Raw genomic sequence first — 18556 nt, forward strand, 5'->3', positions numbered from 1 at the left:
GGGATCAAGAATAAAAAACTCAATTTAACGTCGATTTTGATGTAGTTCGTACCCAGGAATTTGAATCTGAGAGAATAGGAATCGATCGTATGGCACTTTTCTTATGTATTTTGACCTCAGGAACACGAATCCGTTGTCCCAATTGAGCTACGATTTTGTCCCTACGAGATATCCTCAAATTTATGCCAAAAAATGCGACAAAATGGGGATAACTCGGTCAATTCTAGAGATGGATCAATTTGGCTTTCAGATTCGAATTCCTGAGATCGAAATACATGGGAATAGCATGCGAAACCCGAAAAAAAAAAAAATGTTGATTTTTGACCCAAAAATCGATGAATGTGCACGGGTTCAAATCCCGGCGGGTTTTTGGGCCAATTTTTTTTTTTCTTGCGAATTGATCGTATGACACATCTCTGATGTATTTTGACCTCAGGATTTCGATTCTGAAAGAGAAATTGATCTATCTCTGAAATTGACCGAGTGATCGCCAACTTTCAGCTTTTCGGGATCAAGAATAAAAAACTCAATTTAACGTCGATTTTGATGTAGTTCGTACCCAGGAATTTGAATCTGAGAGAATAGGAATCGATCGTATGGCACTTTTCTTATGTATTTTGACCTCAGGAACACGAATCCGTTGTCCAGAATGAGCTACGATTTTGTCCCTACGAGATATCCTCAAATTTATGCCAAAAAATGCGACAAAATGGGGATAACTCGGTCAATTCTAGAGATGGATCAATTTGGCTTTCAGATTCGAATTCCTGAGATCGAAATACATGGAAATAGCATGCGAAACCCGAGAAAAAAAAATGTTGATTTTTGACCCAAAAATCGATGAATGTGCACGGGTTCAAATCCCGGCGGGTTTTTGGGCCAATTTTTTTTTTTCTTGCGAATTGATCGTATGACACATCTCTGATGTATTCTGACCTCAGGATTTCGATTCTGAAAGAGAAATTGATCTATCTCTGAAATTGACCGAGTGATCGCCAACTTTCAGCTTTTCGGGATCAAGAATAAAAAACTCAATTTAACGTCGATTTTGATGTAGTTCGTACCCAGGAATTTGAATCTGAGAGAATAGGAATCGATCGTATGGCACTTTTCTTATGTATTTTGACCTCAGGAACACGAATCCGTTGTCCCAATTGAGCTACGATTTTGTCCCTACGAGATATCCTCAAATTTATGCCAAAAAATGCGACAAAATGGGGATAACTCGGTCAATTCTAGAGATGGATCAATTTGGCTTTCAGATTCGAATTCCTGAGATCGAAATACATGGGAATAGCATGCGAAACCCGAGAAAAAAAAATGTTGATTTTTGACCCAAAAATCGATGAATGTGCACGGGTTCAAATCCCGGCGGGTTTTTGGGCCAATTTTTTTTTTTCTTGCGAATTGATCGTATGACACATCTCTGATGTATTTTGACCTCAGGATTTCGATTCTGAAAGAGAAATTGATCTATCTCTGAAATTGACCGAGTGATCGCCAACTTTCAGCTTTTCGGGATCAAGAATAAAAAACTCAATTTAACGTCGATTTTGATGTAGTTCGTACCCAGGAATTTGAATCTGAGAGAATAGGAATCGATCGTATGGCACTTTTCTTATGTATTTTGACCTCAGGAACACGAATCCGTTGTCCCAATTGAGCTACGATTTTGTCCCTACGAGATATCCTCAAATTTATGCCAAAAAATGCGACAAAATGGGGATAACTCGGTCAATTCTAGAGATGGATCAATTTGGCTTTCAGATTCGAATTCCTGAGATCGAAATACATGGGAATAGCATGCGAAACCCGAAAAAAAAAAAAATGTTGATTTTTGACCCAAAAATCGATGAATGTGCACGGGTTCAAATCCCGGCGGGTTTTTGGGCCAATTTTTTTTTTTCTTGCGAATTGATCGTATGACACATCTCTGATGTATTTTGACCTCAGGATTTCGATTCTGAAAGAGAAATTGATCTATCTCTGAAATTGACCGAGTGATCGCCAACTTTCAGCTTTTCGGGATCAAGAATAAAAAACTCAATTTAACGTCGATTTTGATGTAGTTCGTACCCAGGAATTTGAATCTGAGAGAATAGGAATCGATCGTATGGCACTTTTCTTATGTATTTTGACCTCAGGAACACGAATCCGTTGTCCAGAATGAGCTACGATTTTGTCCCTACGAGATATCCTCAAATTTATGCCAAAAAATGCGACAAAATGGGGATAACTCGGTCAATTCTAGAGATGGATCAATTTGGCTTTCAGATTCGAATTCCTGAGATCGAAATACATGGAAATAGCATGCGAAACCCGAGAAAAAAAAATGTTGATTTTTGACCCAAAAATCGATGAATGTGCACGGGTTCAAATCCCGGCGGGTTTTTGGGCCAATTTTTTTTTTTCTTGCGAATTGATCGTATGACACATCTCTGATGTATTTTGACCTCAGGATTTCGATTCTGAAAGAGAAATTGATCTATCTCTGAAATTGACCGAGTGATCGCCAACTTTCAGCTTTTCGGGATCAAGAATAAAAAACTCAATTTAACGTCGATTTTGATGTAGTTCGTACCCAGGAATTTGAATCTGAGAGAATAGGAATCGATCGTATGGCACTTTTCTTATGTATTTTGACCTCAGGAACACGAATCCGTTGTCCCAATTGAGCTACGATTTTGTCCCTACGAGATATCCTCAAATTTATGCCAAAAAATGCGACAAAATGGGGATAACTCGGTCAATTCTAGAGATGGATCAATTTGGCTTTCAGATTCGAATTCCTGAGATCGAAATACATGGGAATAGCATGCGAAACCCGAGAAAAAAAAATGTTGATTTTTGACCCAAAAATCGATGAATGTGCACGGGTTCAAATCCCGGCGGGTTTTCGGGCCAATTTTTTTTTTCTTGCGAATTGATCGTATGACACATTTCTGATGTATTTTGACCTCAGGATTTCGATTCTGAAAGAGAAATTGATCTATCTCTGAAATTGACCGAGTGATCGCCAACTTTCAGCTTTTCGGGATCAAGAATAAAAAACTCAATTTAACGTCGATTTTGATGTAGTTCGTACCCAGGAATTTGAATCTGAGAGAATAGGAATCGATCGTATGGCACTTTTCTTATGTATTTTGACCTCAGGAACACGAATCCGTTGTCCCAATTGAGCTACGATTTTGTCCCTACGAGATATCCTCAAATTTATGCCAAAAAATGCGACAAAATGGGGATAACTCGGTCAATTCTAGAGATGGATCAATTTGGCTTTCAGATTCGAATTCCTGAGATCGAAATACATGGGAATAGCATGCGAAACCCGAGAAAAAAAAATGTTGATTTTTGACCCAAAAATCGATGAATGTGCACGGGTTCAAATCCCGGCGGGTTTTTGGGCCAATTTTTTTTTCTTGCGAATTGATCGTATGACACATCTCTGATGTATTTTGACCTCAGGATTTCGATTCTGAAAGAGAAATTGATCTATCTCTGAAATTGACCGAGTGATCGCCAACTTTCAGCTTTTCGGGATCAAGAATAAAAAACTCAATTTAACGTCGATTTTGATGTAGTTCGTACCCAGGAATTTGAATCTGAGAGAATAGGAATCGATCGTATGGCACTTTTCTTATGTATTTTGACCTCAGGAACACGAATCCGTTGTCCCAATTGAGCTACGATTTTGTCCCTACGAGATATCCTCAAATTTATGCCAAAAAATGCGACAAAATGGGGATAACTCGGTCAATTCTAGAGATGGATCAATTTGGCTTTCAGATTCGAATTCCTGAGATCGAAATACATGGGAATAGCATGCGAAACCCGAGAAAAAAAAATGTTGATTTTTGACCCAAAAATCGATGAATGTGCACGGGTTCAAATCCCGGCGGGTTTTTGGGCCAATTTTTTTTTTTCTTGCGAATTGATCGTATGACACATCTCTGATGTATTTTGACCTCAGGATTTCGATTCTGAAAGAGAAATTGATCTATCTCTGAAATTGACCGAGTGATCGCCAACTTTCAGCTTTTCGGGATCAAGAATAAAAAACTCAATTTAACGTCGATTTTGATGTAGTTCGTACCCAGGAATTTGAATCTGAGAGAATAGGAATCGATCGTATGGCACTTTTCTTATGTATTTTGACCTCAGGAACACGAATCCGTTGTCCAGAATGAGCTACGATTTTGTCCCTACGAGATATCCTCAAATTTATGCCAAAAAATGCGACAAAATGGGGATAACTCGGTCAATTCTAGAGATGGATCAATTTGGCTTTCAGATTCGAATTCCTGAGATCGAAATACATGGGAATAGCATGCGAAACCCGAGAAAAAAAAATGTTGATTTTTGACCCAAAAATCGATGAATGTGCACGGGTTCAAATCCCGGCGGGTTTTTGGGCCAATTTTTTTTTTTCTTGCGAATTGATCGTATGACACATCTCTGATGTATTTTGACCTCAGGATTTCGATTCTGAAAGAGAAATTGATCTATCTCTGAAATTGACCGAGTGATCGCCAACTTTCAGCTTTTCGGGATCAAGAATAAAAAACTCAATTTAACGTCGATTTTGATGTAGTTCGTACCCAGGAATTTGAATCTGAGAGAATAGGAATCGATCGTATGGCACTTTTCTTATGTATTTTGACCTCAGGAACACGAATCCGTTGTCCCAATTGAGCTACGATTTTGTCCCTACGAGATATCCTCAAATTTATGCCAAAAAATGCGACAAAATGGGGATAACTCGGTCAATTCTAGAGATGGATCAATTTGGCTTTCAGATTCGAATTCCTGAGATCGAAATACATGGGAATAGCATGCGAAACCCGAGAAAAAAAAATGTTGATTTTTGACCCAAAAATCGATGAATGTGCACGGGTTCAAATCCCGGCGGGTTTTTGGGCCAATTTTTTTTTTTCTTGCGAATTGATCGTATGACACATCTCTGATGTATTTTGACCTCAGGATTTCGATTCTGAAAGAGAAATTGATCTATCTCTGAAATTGACCGAGTGATCGCCAACTTTCAGCTTTTCGGGATCAAGAATAAAAAACTCAATTTAACGTCGATTTTGATGTAGTTCGTACCCAGGAATTTGAATCTGAGAGAATAGGAATCGATCGTATGGCACTTTTCTTATGTATTTTGACCTCAGGAACACGAATCCGTTGTCCAGAATGAGCTACGATTTTGTCCCTACGAGATATCCTCAAATTTATGCCAAAAAATGCGACAAAATGGGGATAACTCGGTCAATTCTAGAGATGGATCAATTTGGCTTTCAGATTCGAATTCCTGAGATCGAAATACATGGGAATAGCATGCGAAACCCGAGAAAAAAAAATGTTGATTTTTGACCCAAAAATCGATGAATGTGCACGGGTTCAAATCCCGGCGGGTTTTTGGGCCAATTTTTTTTTTTCTTGCGAATTGATCGTATGACACATCTCTGATGTATTTTGACCTCAGGATTTCGATTCTGAAAGAGAAATTGATCTATCTCTGAAATTGACCGAGTGATCGCCAACTTTCAGCTTTTCGGGATCAAGAATAAAAAACTCAATTTAACGTCGATTTTGATGTAGTTCGTACCCAGGAATTTGAATCTGAGAGAATAGGAATCGATCGTATGGCACTTTTCTTATGTATTTTGACCTCAGGAACACAAATCCGTTGTCCCAATTGAGCTACGATTTTGTCCCTACGAGATATCCTCAAATTTATGCCAAAAAATGCGACAAAATGGGGATAACTCGGTCACTTTTAGAGATGGATCAATTTGGCTCTCAGATTTGAATTTCTGAGATCGAAATACGTAAGAAAAGCGTATTAAACCCTATTAAAAAAATGATTCATTTTTTGCTCAAAAATCGATATTTTTTTGGTTCTCCAAGAGTAATCTCACATATAATCAGCTCAGAAATCCAAAACTGAAAGCCAAAATCATCTAAACATGCAATCGATCGAGTAATCATCAATTATTCGCTGTTGGGAGCAGAAAAATTATAAGACATATCGATTGGTTTCAGTCGTAGACCCACTTTGATTTATCGCAATCCATGCATGGGTCGAAATATTCGAATTCTTCGGTTCACCAACGAGCCCGAGCTTTGCTGGAGTCAGCGTAGCCAGCAGCGTAGCGTTTTGTTGTGAGACGTCACCTTCGGGGCTGAGCAGAGGTGACGCCCCACAACAAACCGCGCGCCCGTACATCTAAAAATTGTCGATTGTGATTGTTTTTCGCTCAACTTCAATTTTAAGTCAAAGAAAGAGCATGTCATTCTTTGATTTCATACTTAGGACAATGATTTACGTATTGAGAAACGAAGAAACTCGGAAATATATGATTGAAAAATATTGATTGATTGAAAAATGGTATGATAATATTTATGATTACGATTATGCGCTATGAATGAGTATAATTTACGTATATGCTTTCTGGGTTTTTTATGTCAGCAGACAACCACGTCGATTATCTGTCAGAGCAGAACATCTGTGCGACAAAAATTGAATCTGTCAAAATAACGAAGTTCCCTTGTTATTACTGCGGCGAATTTCATACCACAGCAGATCGCGTACTAAACCGTAAAACCGCGTTCTAAGTTTATCGGTCGAAGTGCGTTTGGATTTACTTCAATTTTTCGCTATACCCACGACCACTTTTGAGTTTCGGTTTGGCATCCATGTTCGACGAGGGCCTCCGCGGTCGTTCGGTCGGGAGAAGGCGCGACTATTTTTGAGCGGTGTTTATCTGGCCTGGATTATATAGTTATGAGTTCCAGAAGGCAAACGATAGTTCTTTGAAAGAGGTCTCAATCATTTACCGCAGCGGCCTAGCTGGTGCTCCGATCGGTAACAGCGACAAATAAAAAATAGGAAGAAAAAAAAGGAAAGCTCAGGGCTCAAAATTACCTCGCAAACTTGGCTCGGACGTTCTACAGAGATCATCTAGAGAGACCGAATTGGACGTTGGTATCGCCGTGATTCGAGCAATGCGTTTCGAAAGTTTCGGAATATATTCTCACCTAGGAAATCATCGCTTTTGCCAAATTTTAATTCAGGTAGACAGGTGTACAAAGAATATGCGGGGGACTGTGCGCGATCGTGCCACTCGATTGGCTCGAATTTGACGGATATCTCGAAATTTCTACACTCCGTTTGGAAGTTTTTTTTCACGATCTTTAGTCATCGGTGAAACGATGAACTTTTTGACGTGAGGGTGGAAGAGAGTGGATATAAGAATGCTGAGGATTTAGTAAGAAGTTAGTTTTTTCCGCCGGGTTATTCGAGTATATTCACGCACATGATGAATTTCCGTTGAACTTCCGTTCGGACTGAGCATCACATGCAGGCCCTTGACGGTTCTAAATTTAAACGAGTGGCTAGCTAGAATAGTTGCTAAAACTTACGAGCCGTATAACTACCATCGGAAAGACGGACGAGTCGCTACGCGTGCCCGAATTATACATGTATTTACAAAAACCTCATCCTACCGAAAATCGAAAACCCTTTCGAAGAAAAATTTATGAAAAAAAAAGAAGGGAGACGAGATTAGACGAGACGAGAAGAGGGTAGCGGCGGCGGAGGCGCGGCGCGGCGCGTCGTCGGTTCGACGTGAGAGTGTGAATAAAAAAAAATCGACGTCCAAAATAAAAATAGCCACGTGATACGTCGACGATCATGCGCAAATGCTCGTCAGCGTTTACGAGTTCTATCCTCACTTGCTTTTTTCATCCGTCTTTCTCTCTCTCTCTCCGAATTTCGTAGAATAGAAGGAGGTGGTGCACTTTGTGTCACGGTCGCGCTAATATTAGCGACCGACGATCGCGGATCGACGAATGAAGAAGAAACAGGTATATCGTCCGACTTCTCTATCTAAACGTTTTTTTAAAACCTGCACCTTATCCATAAATATCTCCAATTTTACATCACATAATTTGACAGGACATTCGTTGAGAAAACTTTCTCCAAATTGCGAGAGAATTGAAGAAAAGATGAACAATTTTTACCGATAATCTATAATTGAAATAAAAAGAAAACTAGACCTAGCATAGCGACGAGAAAGGATAACGGTTCGATCGATTTCAACACGTTTAATTTTCAGCACCGACTGTACGAATTCCGCACGGCACCAGTTGAGTATGTATACCATGTACGTAGGTACGTACGTATACGCTCATACATACACGTGCTGCAGTATAGATACATATGTACGTCGGACGTACATAGCTATGTACCATGCGACGCGGTGGCGATGCAAGGTACAAACAGTGTCATGGATATTGATTTCAGAGTGTGTTGATGTAGGTGTACATATATCTATATATACGTATAGGTATGTAATGTACATAGGTAGGTATATACCATATCCGTACTACATCACAGGGGACACTGTGGAATGTACTTTATATACATATACATATATATATTACGGCTGTGCACAATTCGTTCGCGGATTTGCACGCTATTATTCCACACAACTATGCGATCGCCATAAGTGCGCTGCATATTTCATTCCATATTAATGGCGTCTACGTACGATTTCCGCTCAACTTGTTTCTCCACCGATTCTCAATGTCATCGTTACAGGTACGTACAACTATATCTACATTTCAAAAGCCTATATGGATTTTACCTGGAAACACACAATTATATATACACAGCGGCGTTAAAGTCGTACTTTACATTTTGGAAAATCGATAATTATAACGCAGGGACGAGGAATTCGTCGGGGAATGTCCATAGGTCGAAATAGCTGTGTTTGAAGAATACGACAAAAACTAAAAGGAGCAAAAAAAAAAAAAAAAATCAACGAAAAAACAAATTGTTCAAATATCATCTCGTCATTAGCCTTCTACTATATATTCACGTAATCAACGCGGTAGCTGGTATTTAACGCACGTGTTACGCAAAATAAATGTCGAGCAAGGTGGGGGTGGTGGACGTGGACGCGTTTGGAAAGAAATTAATGCTTTGGAAAAGACAGAAAAGAAAAAAAAAATCTAGCGATTTCGGATTCCGAAATTTTACCGGTATATACGTACGTTTTCAACGTCGATGTTTTACCATAATAAAAAATGAAAGTAGAACTATAACGCGACATTTCCATACTTGGAGCCGATGATGTCATTACATACACTCTGTGACACGACGTATAGAAAACGGACGACGAGAGTCATCGAGTCCTAGTTTCTAATAAAACAAACATTTGATAAGATTCGAAGTTGGGGATTTCCGTCGGTTGTCCACGACGATTTCACTGGATAGAAGTGAATCACCATCGGAAGACTAACGACGCTTCGAGGAAAACGAAAAGTAGTACCGATTCTTAATTTTCCCAGAGCCGACCGCGCAGAGAACCGAAACGGAAAGGTGTCCGACGCCGAGGACGTCGTAAATATATAATGCAGGAGGTCGACTCGTCGCGATCGCGTCTCCGAAACTCGTACGATTCCCTCCATATTCACGTTTGATTTATTTATCCATGGCTTATAATCCGAACCGATGCCGCTCTGATAACGATTATTTAAATGCGTGAGTATATCTTCGACGTTCTTTTTTTCCCTCCTCCGTTCGACGCGCTTCCGATGAAAAATTTGAATATTTTGTCAATTAGGTTACTTTGCATAGGTTATAGGTGATACCGGGTTACCAACGTCTATCCAGGGCTCGGACAGAAACCTTCGCTCGGCTTTTTTCTTCCTTTTTCCATCATTTTCTCTATTATTCAGTGACCAACGAAATTGATGTCATTCGAGATACGGTCCACCGACGATACTAATCGCTGAGACTTCGGTCCCGCTGTCCAAAGCGATATATATATACATATGTAGATGTCATGTCTCTCCGAAAGTTTGCCTTCATTTTTTACTCTTCTTCTTCAATACATCTAATTTTGAAGCAACAAAATTTCGAAGCACAATACATTTTATAAATTTTCTTCGGACCGTAAATCAGCAAAATTAGTATCTAGGATTCCAGATAATCCGAACTAATTCGTAGTTACAAAATTTCAATGTACATGTTGATTTCCGTGTGGAAAGATTGTCGAATGACATTTTTTTTTTATCGAACGTTGTTTCCAGCCTAACAATTAGTTCGTTTGACGTAGGTAAAAATATACGTGTAGGTATACGAAGTCAGGAGTGGAATAGCGTTCGTTTATCAAGTAACAATAAAATAAGTAACACGGCCATCCTGTGACAGCGTGCGGACGAAGAATACTGTGAATATTGAATGGGTCGAATCGAAAGCGAATCCGTTAAGGCCAAAGCCGAAAGAAGAATAATAAGAATGAGAATAAGAAGAAGAAGAAGAAGAAGAATAAAAGAAGACCGGGTATAGGTGGACGCGCGTTATTTATACGATTAGAGAGGCTATAAAACGGGCGAAGCTGCGAAGGTTTCCAAAGGAAGTGAGGTGTCGGGATAATCGTCGCGCGCTTATATGTATACATATATATATACATCAAATATATATATATACGATACAGAAGCATGTGCGCGCATGAATATACATGTACATTATACATATAAATGCGAAGAGATAAAGGTAAATCGGAGAAGTACCTACTGCGGATAGATTGGCCGCATATTGTCGGCCGACTTGTAACCCTTTGAACCATCGTTCGTGTGTGTATATATATATATATATATATATATGTATGCATGCGGAGAGAGACTAAGGCGCGTCGTACACGAGCATCCGGTGGATGACGAGGCAACGGTAAAGCTGGGAAGGCGATTTGCATAACCTCGTCAACGAGGCACGAGTCGTTCGCCTGGTAATCAGGGCATTCGCATCCGAGGCGATAGAACTTTATAGCCTATCGCTATGCTCGCCCGTACGCGCTGGGGTTTATATCCTCCGACTGCAATCGCACTGGACAACTGAAACGCGACGAACGACAATTTTTCTCTATCCTCTCTTTTCCTTTCCTTCGGTTTCGCGATACGATTTTTTCTTCTTCTCATCCTCATCGCTACCGAACGCTGCGCTTCCAAACCGAACAACGAGATAGGATCAATATTCAAATTTCCTTCTCTCCTCCTACTTCGTTTTTTTTCCTTTTTCTTCGCATAGATTCTCACCCGAGCGCAGATGCTGCAGTTCGAGGAATAAGTTGACAATGAGATTAACGATTTCTGAAAGACTTTCGATTATCAAGATCATATTATCCCGAAAATTAACGATGCATCGCGCGCGATACCTTCGGCTTCTCCGTTTGACAGTCGGATGCATCCGTAATGCTATGCAAATGCATCGTTGATTTACGATCGGTAGACGAGTGACGCGAGTCACCACGGATTTTCGGATGCTGCAGACGTCGCCTGATTTCTTTTTCCAAACGTCGAAGTAACCGGCACAGATACCGCGATTCGAGGCTGACGTAAGGAGAAAAAAAAAAAAAGAAAAAGGACGGAGTCGACGTAAGATAAAGTCCCCCGGTACGATCGTACGGGGCAATATGTTAAGGTTTAACTTCAGGTTGAATCTATGAATGAGTATACGGATGATATCCATAATAATACGGAGAGCTTTGGAGCGTGATAGCGACCGAGAAATGTCAAAGTCGTCGTCGTCGTCGTCGTCGTCGTCGTCGTCTGCGTGGGGTAGAAAATACATATGTATATATACATTACGCGTGTACGTAATATAGATATAGCGAGAAAATTCATAAAGGGGAGCGAGCGAGCGAGCGAGACGCGCGGTATAAAAGTAAAAGACGGAGAACGGTAGGAGAGAAAGGAAGCGGACTTGAGAGCGGGGCAAAGAGAGAAGTAAAACTACTTGTTGCGCGTCGCGACGCCCCTAACGTTCTCCCCGTCCCGTCGTCGTCGTCGTCGTCGTCGTCGTCGCCGTTCGTTCGTTCGTTCGTTCGATGTCGGGCCACCACCTTCCCTCCCGCAGAGTACAAAAATAGACGCGCCGCGCGTCGCGACGCAACAGATATCGCCGCTTTGCACAGAGAAGAGTACGCGGGTATAGCTGCTGCAGAAAAGCGGATTGTTTGTCTCCCGTACATACTTACTTATATATACATATGTATTATAAGCGGCAAGGGGGTACGTTCCCTTTCCCGAACTGGTAATCAATTTCGGCGTTCGCACCGCCGTTTGGTTTTTTTTTTTTTGGTATCATTTTTTTGGTATCATTTTTTCAGGGCACGGCTGTTTCGTCATCGAAGAATTCTCAAGGTGCCGCGTGACGCAACACGTCGGAGCGTATTTCTGCTTACCTAGTTTCTATGAAATTACCAACAACTCCAAGGTGGACGGATACAAAGTTTTCAGAGTTTGTCGGTTGAGAAACACGCGAGCGACTTCGCAGCCGTGACGTCACGACGGTCCGTCGTGACGTCGTTTAACGTCGCTCAACATCGAATTCGAACTGACGTTTCGTTCCCCCACTTAAAACGTACGTACGTCGTTTTATCGGTGCGTTGCGTTGCCTCCTCGCGACGCTACGCACCGTTATCGCGCGACTCCGCTGATTCTCCGATGAATTCTCTCGTCGGGTAATCGTTCAGGCAACGACATCGCAATCTCTGACTCGATTCAGCCTCGTCTTCGCTTCTTTTTCCCCAGAGATGCGTCGAAAAGCGAACGAAAATAAACGAACGAATTATAAACCGATCACTGACCTGTATCTGATGCCCTGGATTCGAGATGTGTAGCTGCTGGGCCTGGTTTATCTGTAGGGTGGATGTACCGGGTCCCGACGGAGGTCTGGGTGGCGTCGAACTGGTGAAAGGTCCTTGCGATCCCGTCTGATTCGGTCCACCTCCGGCTTGCGCCCCTCTGGGAGGCAGGGGATAACCGGGACTGCCGTGGTTCGGCATCGATCCCGGACTACCGTAGGGAGAATACTGTTGTTTGTATCCACCGGTGGGTCCCATCATGGTCGGTTTGCCACCGGCGGTTTGCGCCCGTTTCATGTCACCTATACCGGAGAACTGTGACTGGGCGGCGAACATGTCGGCCGTTTGTTGATTTTGGAAGTTCGCGGTATTGTTCGGCTTGTGATAGGCGCCGGTCGTCTGGGCGGTCTGCGGCTGTCCCGGACCCGGTGGACCGTTGCTACCGGGACTGCCGAGGTAATCGGACGCTCCGCCGAACTGCGGAAATTCCGCGTACGGCGACCTGGCCGCCGGTCCTCTGGTAGCCGCTGACGTCGGATTGAAACCGCCGAGGCCCAGTTGCTGATTTTTGTGCTGGTGCTGCTCGGCCATTTGTTTCAGAGTCTGGGCCGCTGGGCTCATTTCCGTTTTGAAATCGAGACCGGAGTAGGGTAAACGGGCGGGCGAATACTGCGACGATCCGAGCGCCCCGGGACTCGAGTTCGACGGTAGGGTGGTCCCGTTGTTGTTGTTGTGCTGATGTATCGCGTCCTTGTCGTCCTCGACCTTGATCTGTCCGTTGTTGACCGCCACGTTGTTGGCCGCGTTGTTCGCCAGAGTGTCGACCCCCTTGTCCTCGAAGTCGAAGTCTTTCATGAACTCCGGATGAAAATCGGATATCTCGGATATCAGGTCTTTGAAGGCGTCGGAGGTTATTATCTCGTCGCCGGTGTCGTCTCCGATGAAGTCGGAAAAACCGGGGAATCCAGCCCCGTTTGCCGCCGCGTCCTTTTCCAGCGCCGCGGCGCACTGTTCGAGATCGACGAACTCGTTGTCCGGCTCCTGCTTGCACTCAACCAGATTGCCGAGGTCTACGCAACCGATTCCGCCACCGCCCCCCTGCGTCCTGGACGTCGCCGACGCCGGCGTGTCCGGTCCCGATTTCGGCGATGCCGAATTCACGTGATCGCTCTTCACGGAAGCGTTCGTCAAGGCCTTGACCGTGACGTTGGTCGATATCTGCTGGGGTTGCGAGTTGGCCGCCGAAGTTGTGAACTCCAATTGCTGAACGATCTCCACGGAGAACTTGGTCAGCCCCTCGTTGCCGCCCTGCTGCTGCTGCTGCTGCTGCTGCTGCTGGGGGCCGGAGGAGTTCGCCCCGTTACCCGGCTGCTGATGTTGTTGCTGCTGGCCGTGGCCATGATGAGGTCCTCCGCCACCGCCGCCGCCGCCGCCGCTCCCCGGGGCCTGCTGCTGCTGCTGATGCTGCTGCTGCTGATGCTGCTGCGCTTGCGTGCATTGCAGTTTCGAAGGGGGTTCCCCGAATCCTCCGTCCCCGCTTCCGCCGCCCGTGGGCTCCAACTCCTCCGCCGTTCGCTTCAAGAATTTCTGCTGCTGAAACAAACGAGCAACGCTATCTAAATCCGTTCGGGTCGTACGCGTTCCTTACGAATATATATATATACGGCATTTAAATTTATATATCAACGTATGAATATAACTGACTGTATATATACAAGCGGGCAACGCGCGTACGCAACACACGCGTTTCCGGATAAATATAGAATCTCTACGTGTGCCTCGTCTCCGTGGAATTTCCTTCGAATTTGAATCCGTACCGCGGAAAAATATCACCGACTTTAGGATCTCGGTGACCCAGAGCTGCTGACGTTGGATAATTTTAATAAATTCATAGAACGACGTTCGAATAATCCGCGTTTTTTTAATTAGACGCGAGACGACACGCCGTGTGTCTTCAAATCCTCGTATACCCGCGAATTATGAACACACACACACGCACACACGCACACAAACAACGATTCGCGAGTCGTACCACATCGACTGTGTTTCTCGTAATTGTCTCCGTAATTTTTTCACGGCCGTTCTCGATCGTGTACATACGTGGCAGTTTTTGCGATTAGACTTTGTCCCAGAGCCGTGTCACCGCCGATATAATCGCGTACGTAGCGTATACATGTATTAACATTATCGTCGTCGATGAACGGCAAAATACGAGTCGAGTTCTGTATTCTCTTGTCTCGGTAGTGTATACGTAGTGTATATATAGATTTATGCAACAAACGCGTGAGGAGGTGAATCGAAATGAAGTCGAATTATTTATGAGAATATAAAGCAACGATATAAATATACCGATGCCGGAAGAAAAACGTTCGCTACTAGATTAATTTCTTTCTCGTCGTCCGTCGGAGCCGATGAGATTTTTGAACGTTTATTCTTTCCCCCCCCCCTCGTTCAATAACTCGGTTATCGTTCGTCCCTGTCTCGCGTACGAAAGAAGCGCCACGCGCGAACAACGATAACGATTAAAAAAAACTGAGTAAATTAATAGAAAAATGAAACGAAGGAAGGAAGGAAGGAAGGCTAACGGGCAGAATAACAGCCCGGCTAAGTTATTCCTTCGTCAGATTTACGATGTCCGAAGGTCTCGGTTCGCTGGGATCCATTTTAAAACGGTCTGAAGTCAGTTTTTCGAGACGCGTAGGTATATAACGCGAGCGACGCCTCGCCGTACGAAGTAAAACTCCATAATCTATGTTAATAGATTCGCGATGCTTCGAGGTGATTTTCAACCGGATTACAATCCGTCAAGATCTGAACTTCGAACGAGTGAGACGGACGTGTGCTTCAGGAGATGGGAAAAGGTAAAAAGGAAAGAAGAGTATTGTAATACAGAAAAAACGGAACCCTTCTTAAAGTGAGACGGATGAGATATGAATACGCGGAGAATACGCGACGCGACCAACAGTCGACGTAACTGTTCGTTATCGCCGTGAAACATCTTCCGTCCGCGAGGAGGCTGCTCACGACGATATTCGTCCTGCCGTCGAAACCCAAATCCCCATCGCGTGTAGCGATACGTTCGAAGCGTCGTCGAGCACACGAGTTTTCGCTCGCCGGTGTCATCTTCTCGCGCGTTGATTCGAAACGATCCTCTTGTCTCACAACCGCCGAAGAAATAATCATGTCGAGACTGCTGCGAATCTGAACTTCGCTTGATCGAAAAGCTCAATTCGATCAATTTCGACCGAAGGATGCAGCGATCGAAATGAATTGACGAAGAGGACGTTCGATGAAAGTCTACGATTGCGGTGATAAAAAAAAAAAAAAACTTTCAAGATCACGGTGGAGTGCAGAAGAGAGACTTCGGTAGGTACATATAAAGCAAATGGATTCGGTTAGAGATGATGATGAAAAAGAGTAGCAAGAGAATGGCGACGAAAAAAAAGAAAGAAAGAAGAAAATAAAGAATATAAGAGTATAGAAAAACGGATGAACGCGAAGAGTAGCTCTAAAGGGTTGGCCGGCTTTGTGAGGCAATTTCGCGTCCTCGGATTTCGCGGTGATCGTGGGTGGGGTGGAGGGGTGGGGGTGCGAGGAGGTTAACTGCGAAGACTAAAAGTCGAAGGAGGAGCGGAGCGGAGTGTATGGTAGAAGCAAGCCGCCGCGGAGGACGAAGGGGGTGAGGCGCGGGTTCGGAAGGGCTTGGCTGATAACGGCGTGCCTCTGCGGAGAGGCTCGCCACCGCGCGTCAATATTGCCTTCGACCTCCCACCTTTTCGCCCAGGTCACCGCCGCATAGGGTAAAAAGCGTAAAGAAAAAAAGCGGGCGACCGAGGAGGAGAAGAAAAATAAATAACGCAACTACGTCACGGCGCAAAACCTGTGTCGTACGGAGCGCGGGCGGAAAGAATTTCGGATTCTCCTTCCTTCCTTCCTTACTTACTTACTTCCGCTGGTTCATCGCGATCCGCGGGAAATTTATCCCGATTTATCCCGCGGGCGGCCTAATTCCGCAGCCAGCGTGTACGCGAACGGGACTTCGGTTCGCTCATTTTTTCTCCCTTTCTTATTCGTTTCGACGTGACGATGTTTAGACGAGAAACTCGCGATGCGATCGAGCGTGTAACTTTTGTTACACATCCAGTGTATACCGCTACCCGCGTTGCCGCTATACTGTTACATTATATAGGCGCGATCGAATTCTCAACCAGGCGAAACTCGAAGAGAGAACCGGAAGTGAGTCCACCGGATGTTACGTGTGCACGTCCCGACTTCCTGCATCGTGGAACAGATATTGGCTCCGTGTATGTATTTTTGCATATTTACGTACTCGTACCGCACCGTACGTAAGGCGTGTTCGAGTTACACACCGGAGTTTTCAACTACAACGGGGTATCGCGTTTTGCTCCGAGACACCGTTTGAAAAAACAAACCGAAAACTAAACTTTCTCGATAACTCGCACGTCACGTGAACGGAATTGCGAAACGCTCGACAATTTTCACGTGCGACCGACGCACTCGTTGACCGTCGATCGAAACTCTCGTGTACGCGCGCCTTCGTTTTTCCCTCGCAAGGTTCACCGCGAAAATACCTCGGGTAGCTGGGAAACGGGGAAAATTTTCGGCTCTACGGAATCGTGGAGCTTTCGGTGCCCGGCGCCTCTTTACTCTCGAGTGTCGAGTTTCGACTCTTGACTTTTGACTCTCTCGACTCTCTCGAGTTAGAGAATTAATAGCCGAGCTAAGGTATTATACGTCAACGGCTCGAGGCGGTTCGAGTTACAGCGGTGGAGGCTAGCTGAAAGCTAATTTAGTTTGAAATCAGATAACTACCAACGACCAAGTCTTACCCCTCAACCTCGCGAAATCCGCCTCTCCTCTCCCCCCCCCCCCACTTCCCTTTTTATTTTCTCCACGTACCGTCGGAGTTCCATACGCGTCGTGCGATTGAAAAAGAAAAAGAGAAAAAAAAAAGGAAAAAACACCGAGGAACGAAAGGCTGGAAAAATTATCGGAGGGCTCGCCGCCGCGACGTGTGTAGAAGGTCCGAAACGTACGTTCGACGTCGACCCAGATTCAAAAGAGAAAAATGGTGCTTCACCCGAGCCGAACGCGATTCTGCGGCCGCGAAGGCGTACAACGAGAAATTCCGTCCGCCGGACCATCCGCGATAGGTTGATGAAATCCGAGAGATAAAATTGATACATAGACGCGCTGCAGTCGGACCTCTAGGCGGCGATAAGCGGTGGCGCGATAACCGGAACGGACGATGGGAGAAAAAATAAAACGGAACAAACGGACGTTTCGACGCTGACGTGAACACCGATCTATATAAACTTCGCGACGATCGGCTGCATCTACCGGTCCGAACTAGGTGTACGGAGAGTTCACGGTGTATCCGGCAGCTTTCGATGATTTTTCTTACTACGTGCGCCACCCCGAAGTCTACGGTGCGTCTGGCTCGATTCGCGTCGGTTTGAGAAAAAATTTCAAATGGTATCGGGCGGGATCGAGGCACGTCGTCCGTCCGTGTGTCGCGTTGCGTCCGACTACAATATCGATGGCGGTTAGGTATACGTATACGGGGGCGTCTGTCTCTCCTCCTCGTAGCCGAGGTTAATCGTATGCGTCTGATCCACGAGCGCGCCGCGAGTGAGCCGCCAGAGTCACCTTTTGACTCCTCGTTCGTCGATGTGCGCGTCAGCTGGCTAAAGGACTAAAAACGTTCATTGTTCTCCATCTCGCAGTTTGATCGTTGCGTATCGCTGAAAAAAAAACCAGTTCAATCTCACGGACGAACGATGCCGTGCCTTGGTATACGCGCTCGAAGAATCATCTTTCGCGAAAATTGATCGCTACGACGACAAATTACGGAGTCGATCGATTGACGAAAAAAATCA

The 18556-nt window shown here is 44.3% G+C and overlaps 1 protein-coding gene across 9 annotated transcripts in view; it reads right to left on the minus strand.

The window, feature by feature from the left end:
• Positions 1-18556, minus strand: part of LOC105685894 (neurogenic protein mastermind) — a 137512-nt gene that overhangs the window by 35199 nt on the left and 83757 nt on the right. For 5 of the 9 annotated variants that reach the window (XM_020852301.2, XM_012400356.4, XM_020852300.2 and 2 more), the window contains one exon: positions 12660-14249. In XM_020852301.2, the coding sequence (XP_020707960.2) occupies positions 12660-14249 (1590 nt within the window). The remainder of the gene's footprint in view (positions 1-12659; positions 14250-18556) is intronic. The other 4 variants (XM_012400357.3, XM_012400354.3, XM_012400358.3 and 1 more) reach the window with 1 other exon arrangement.

This window comes from Athalia rosae, chromosome 5 (assembly GCF_917208135.1).
Source record: "Athalia rosae chromosome 5, iyAthRosa1.1, whole genome shotgun sequence".
Taxonomy (NCBI): domain Eukaryota; kingdom Metazoa; phylum Arthropoda; class Insecta; order Hymenoptera; family Athaliidae; genus Athalia; species Athalia rosae.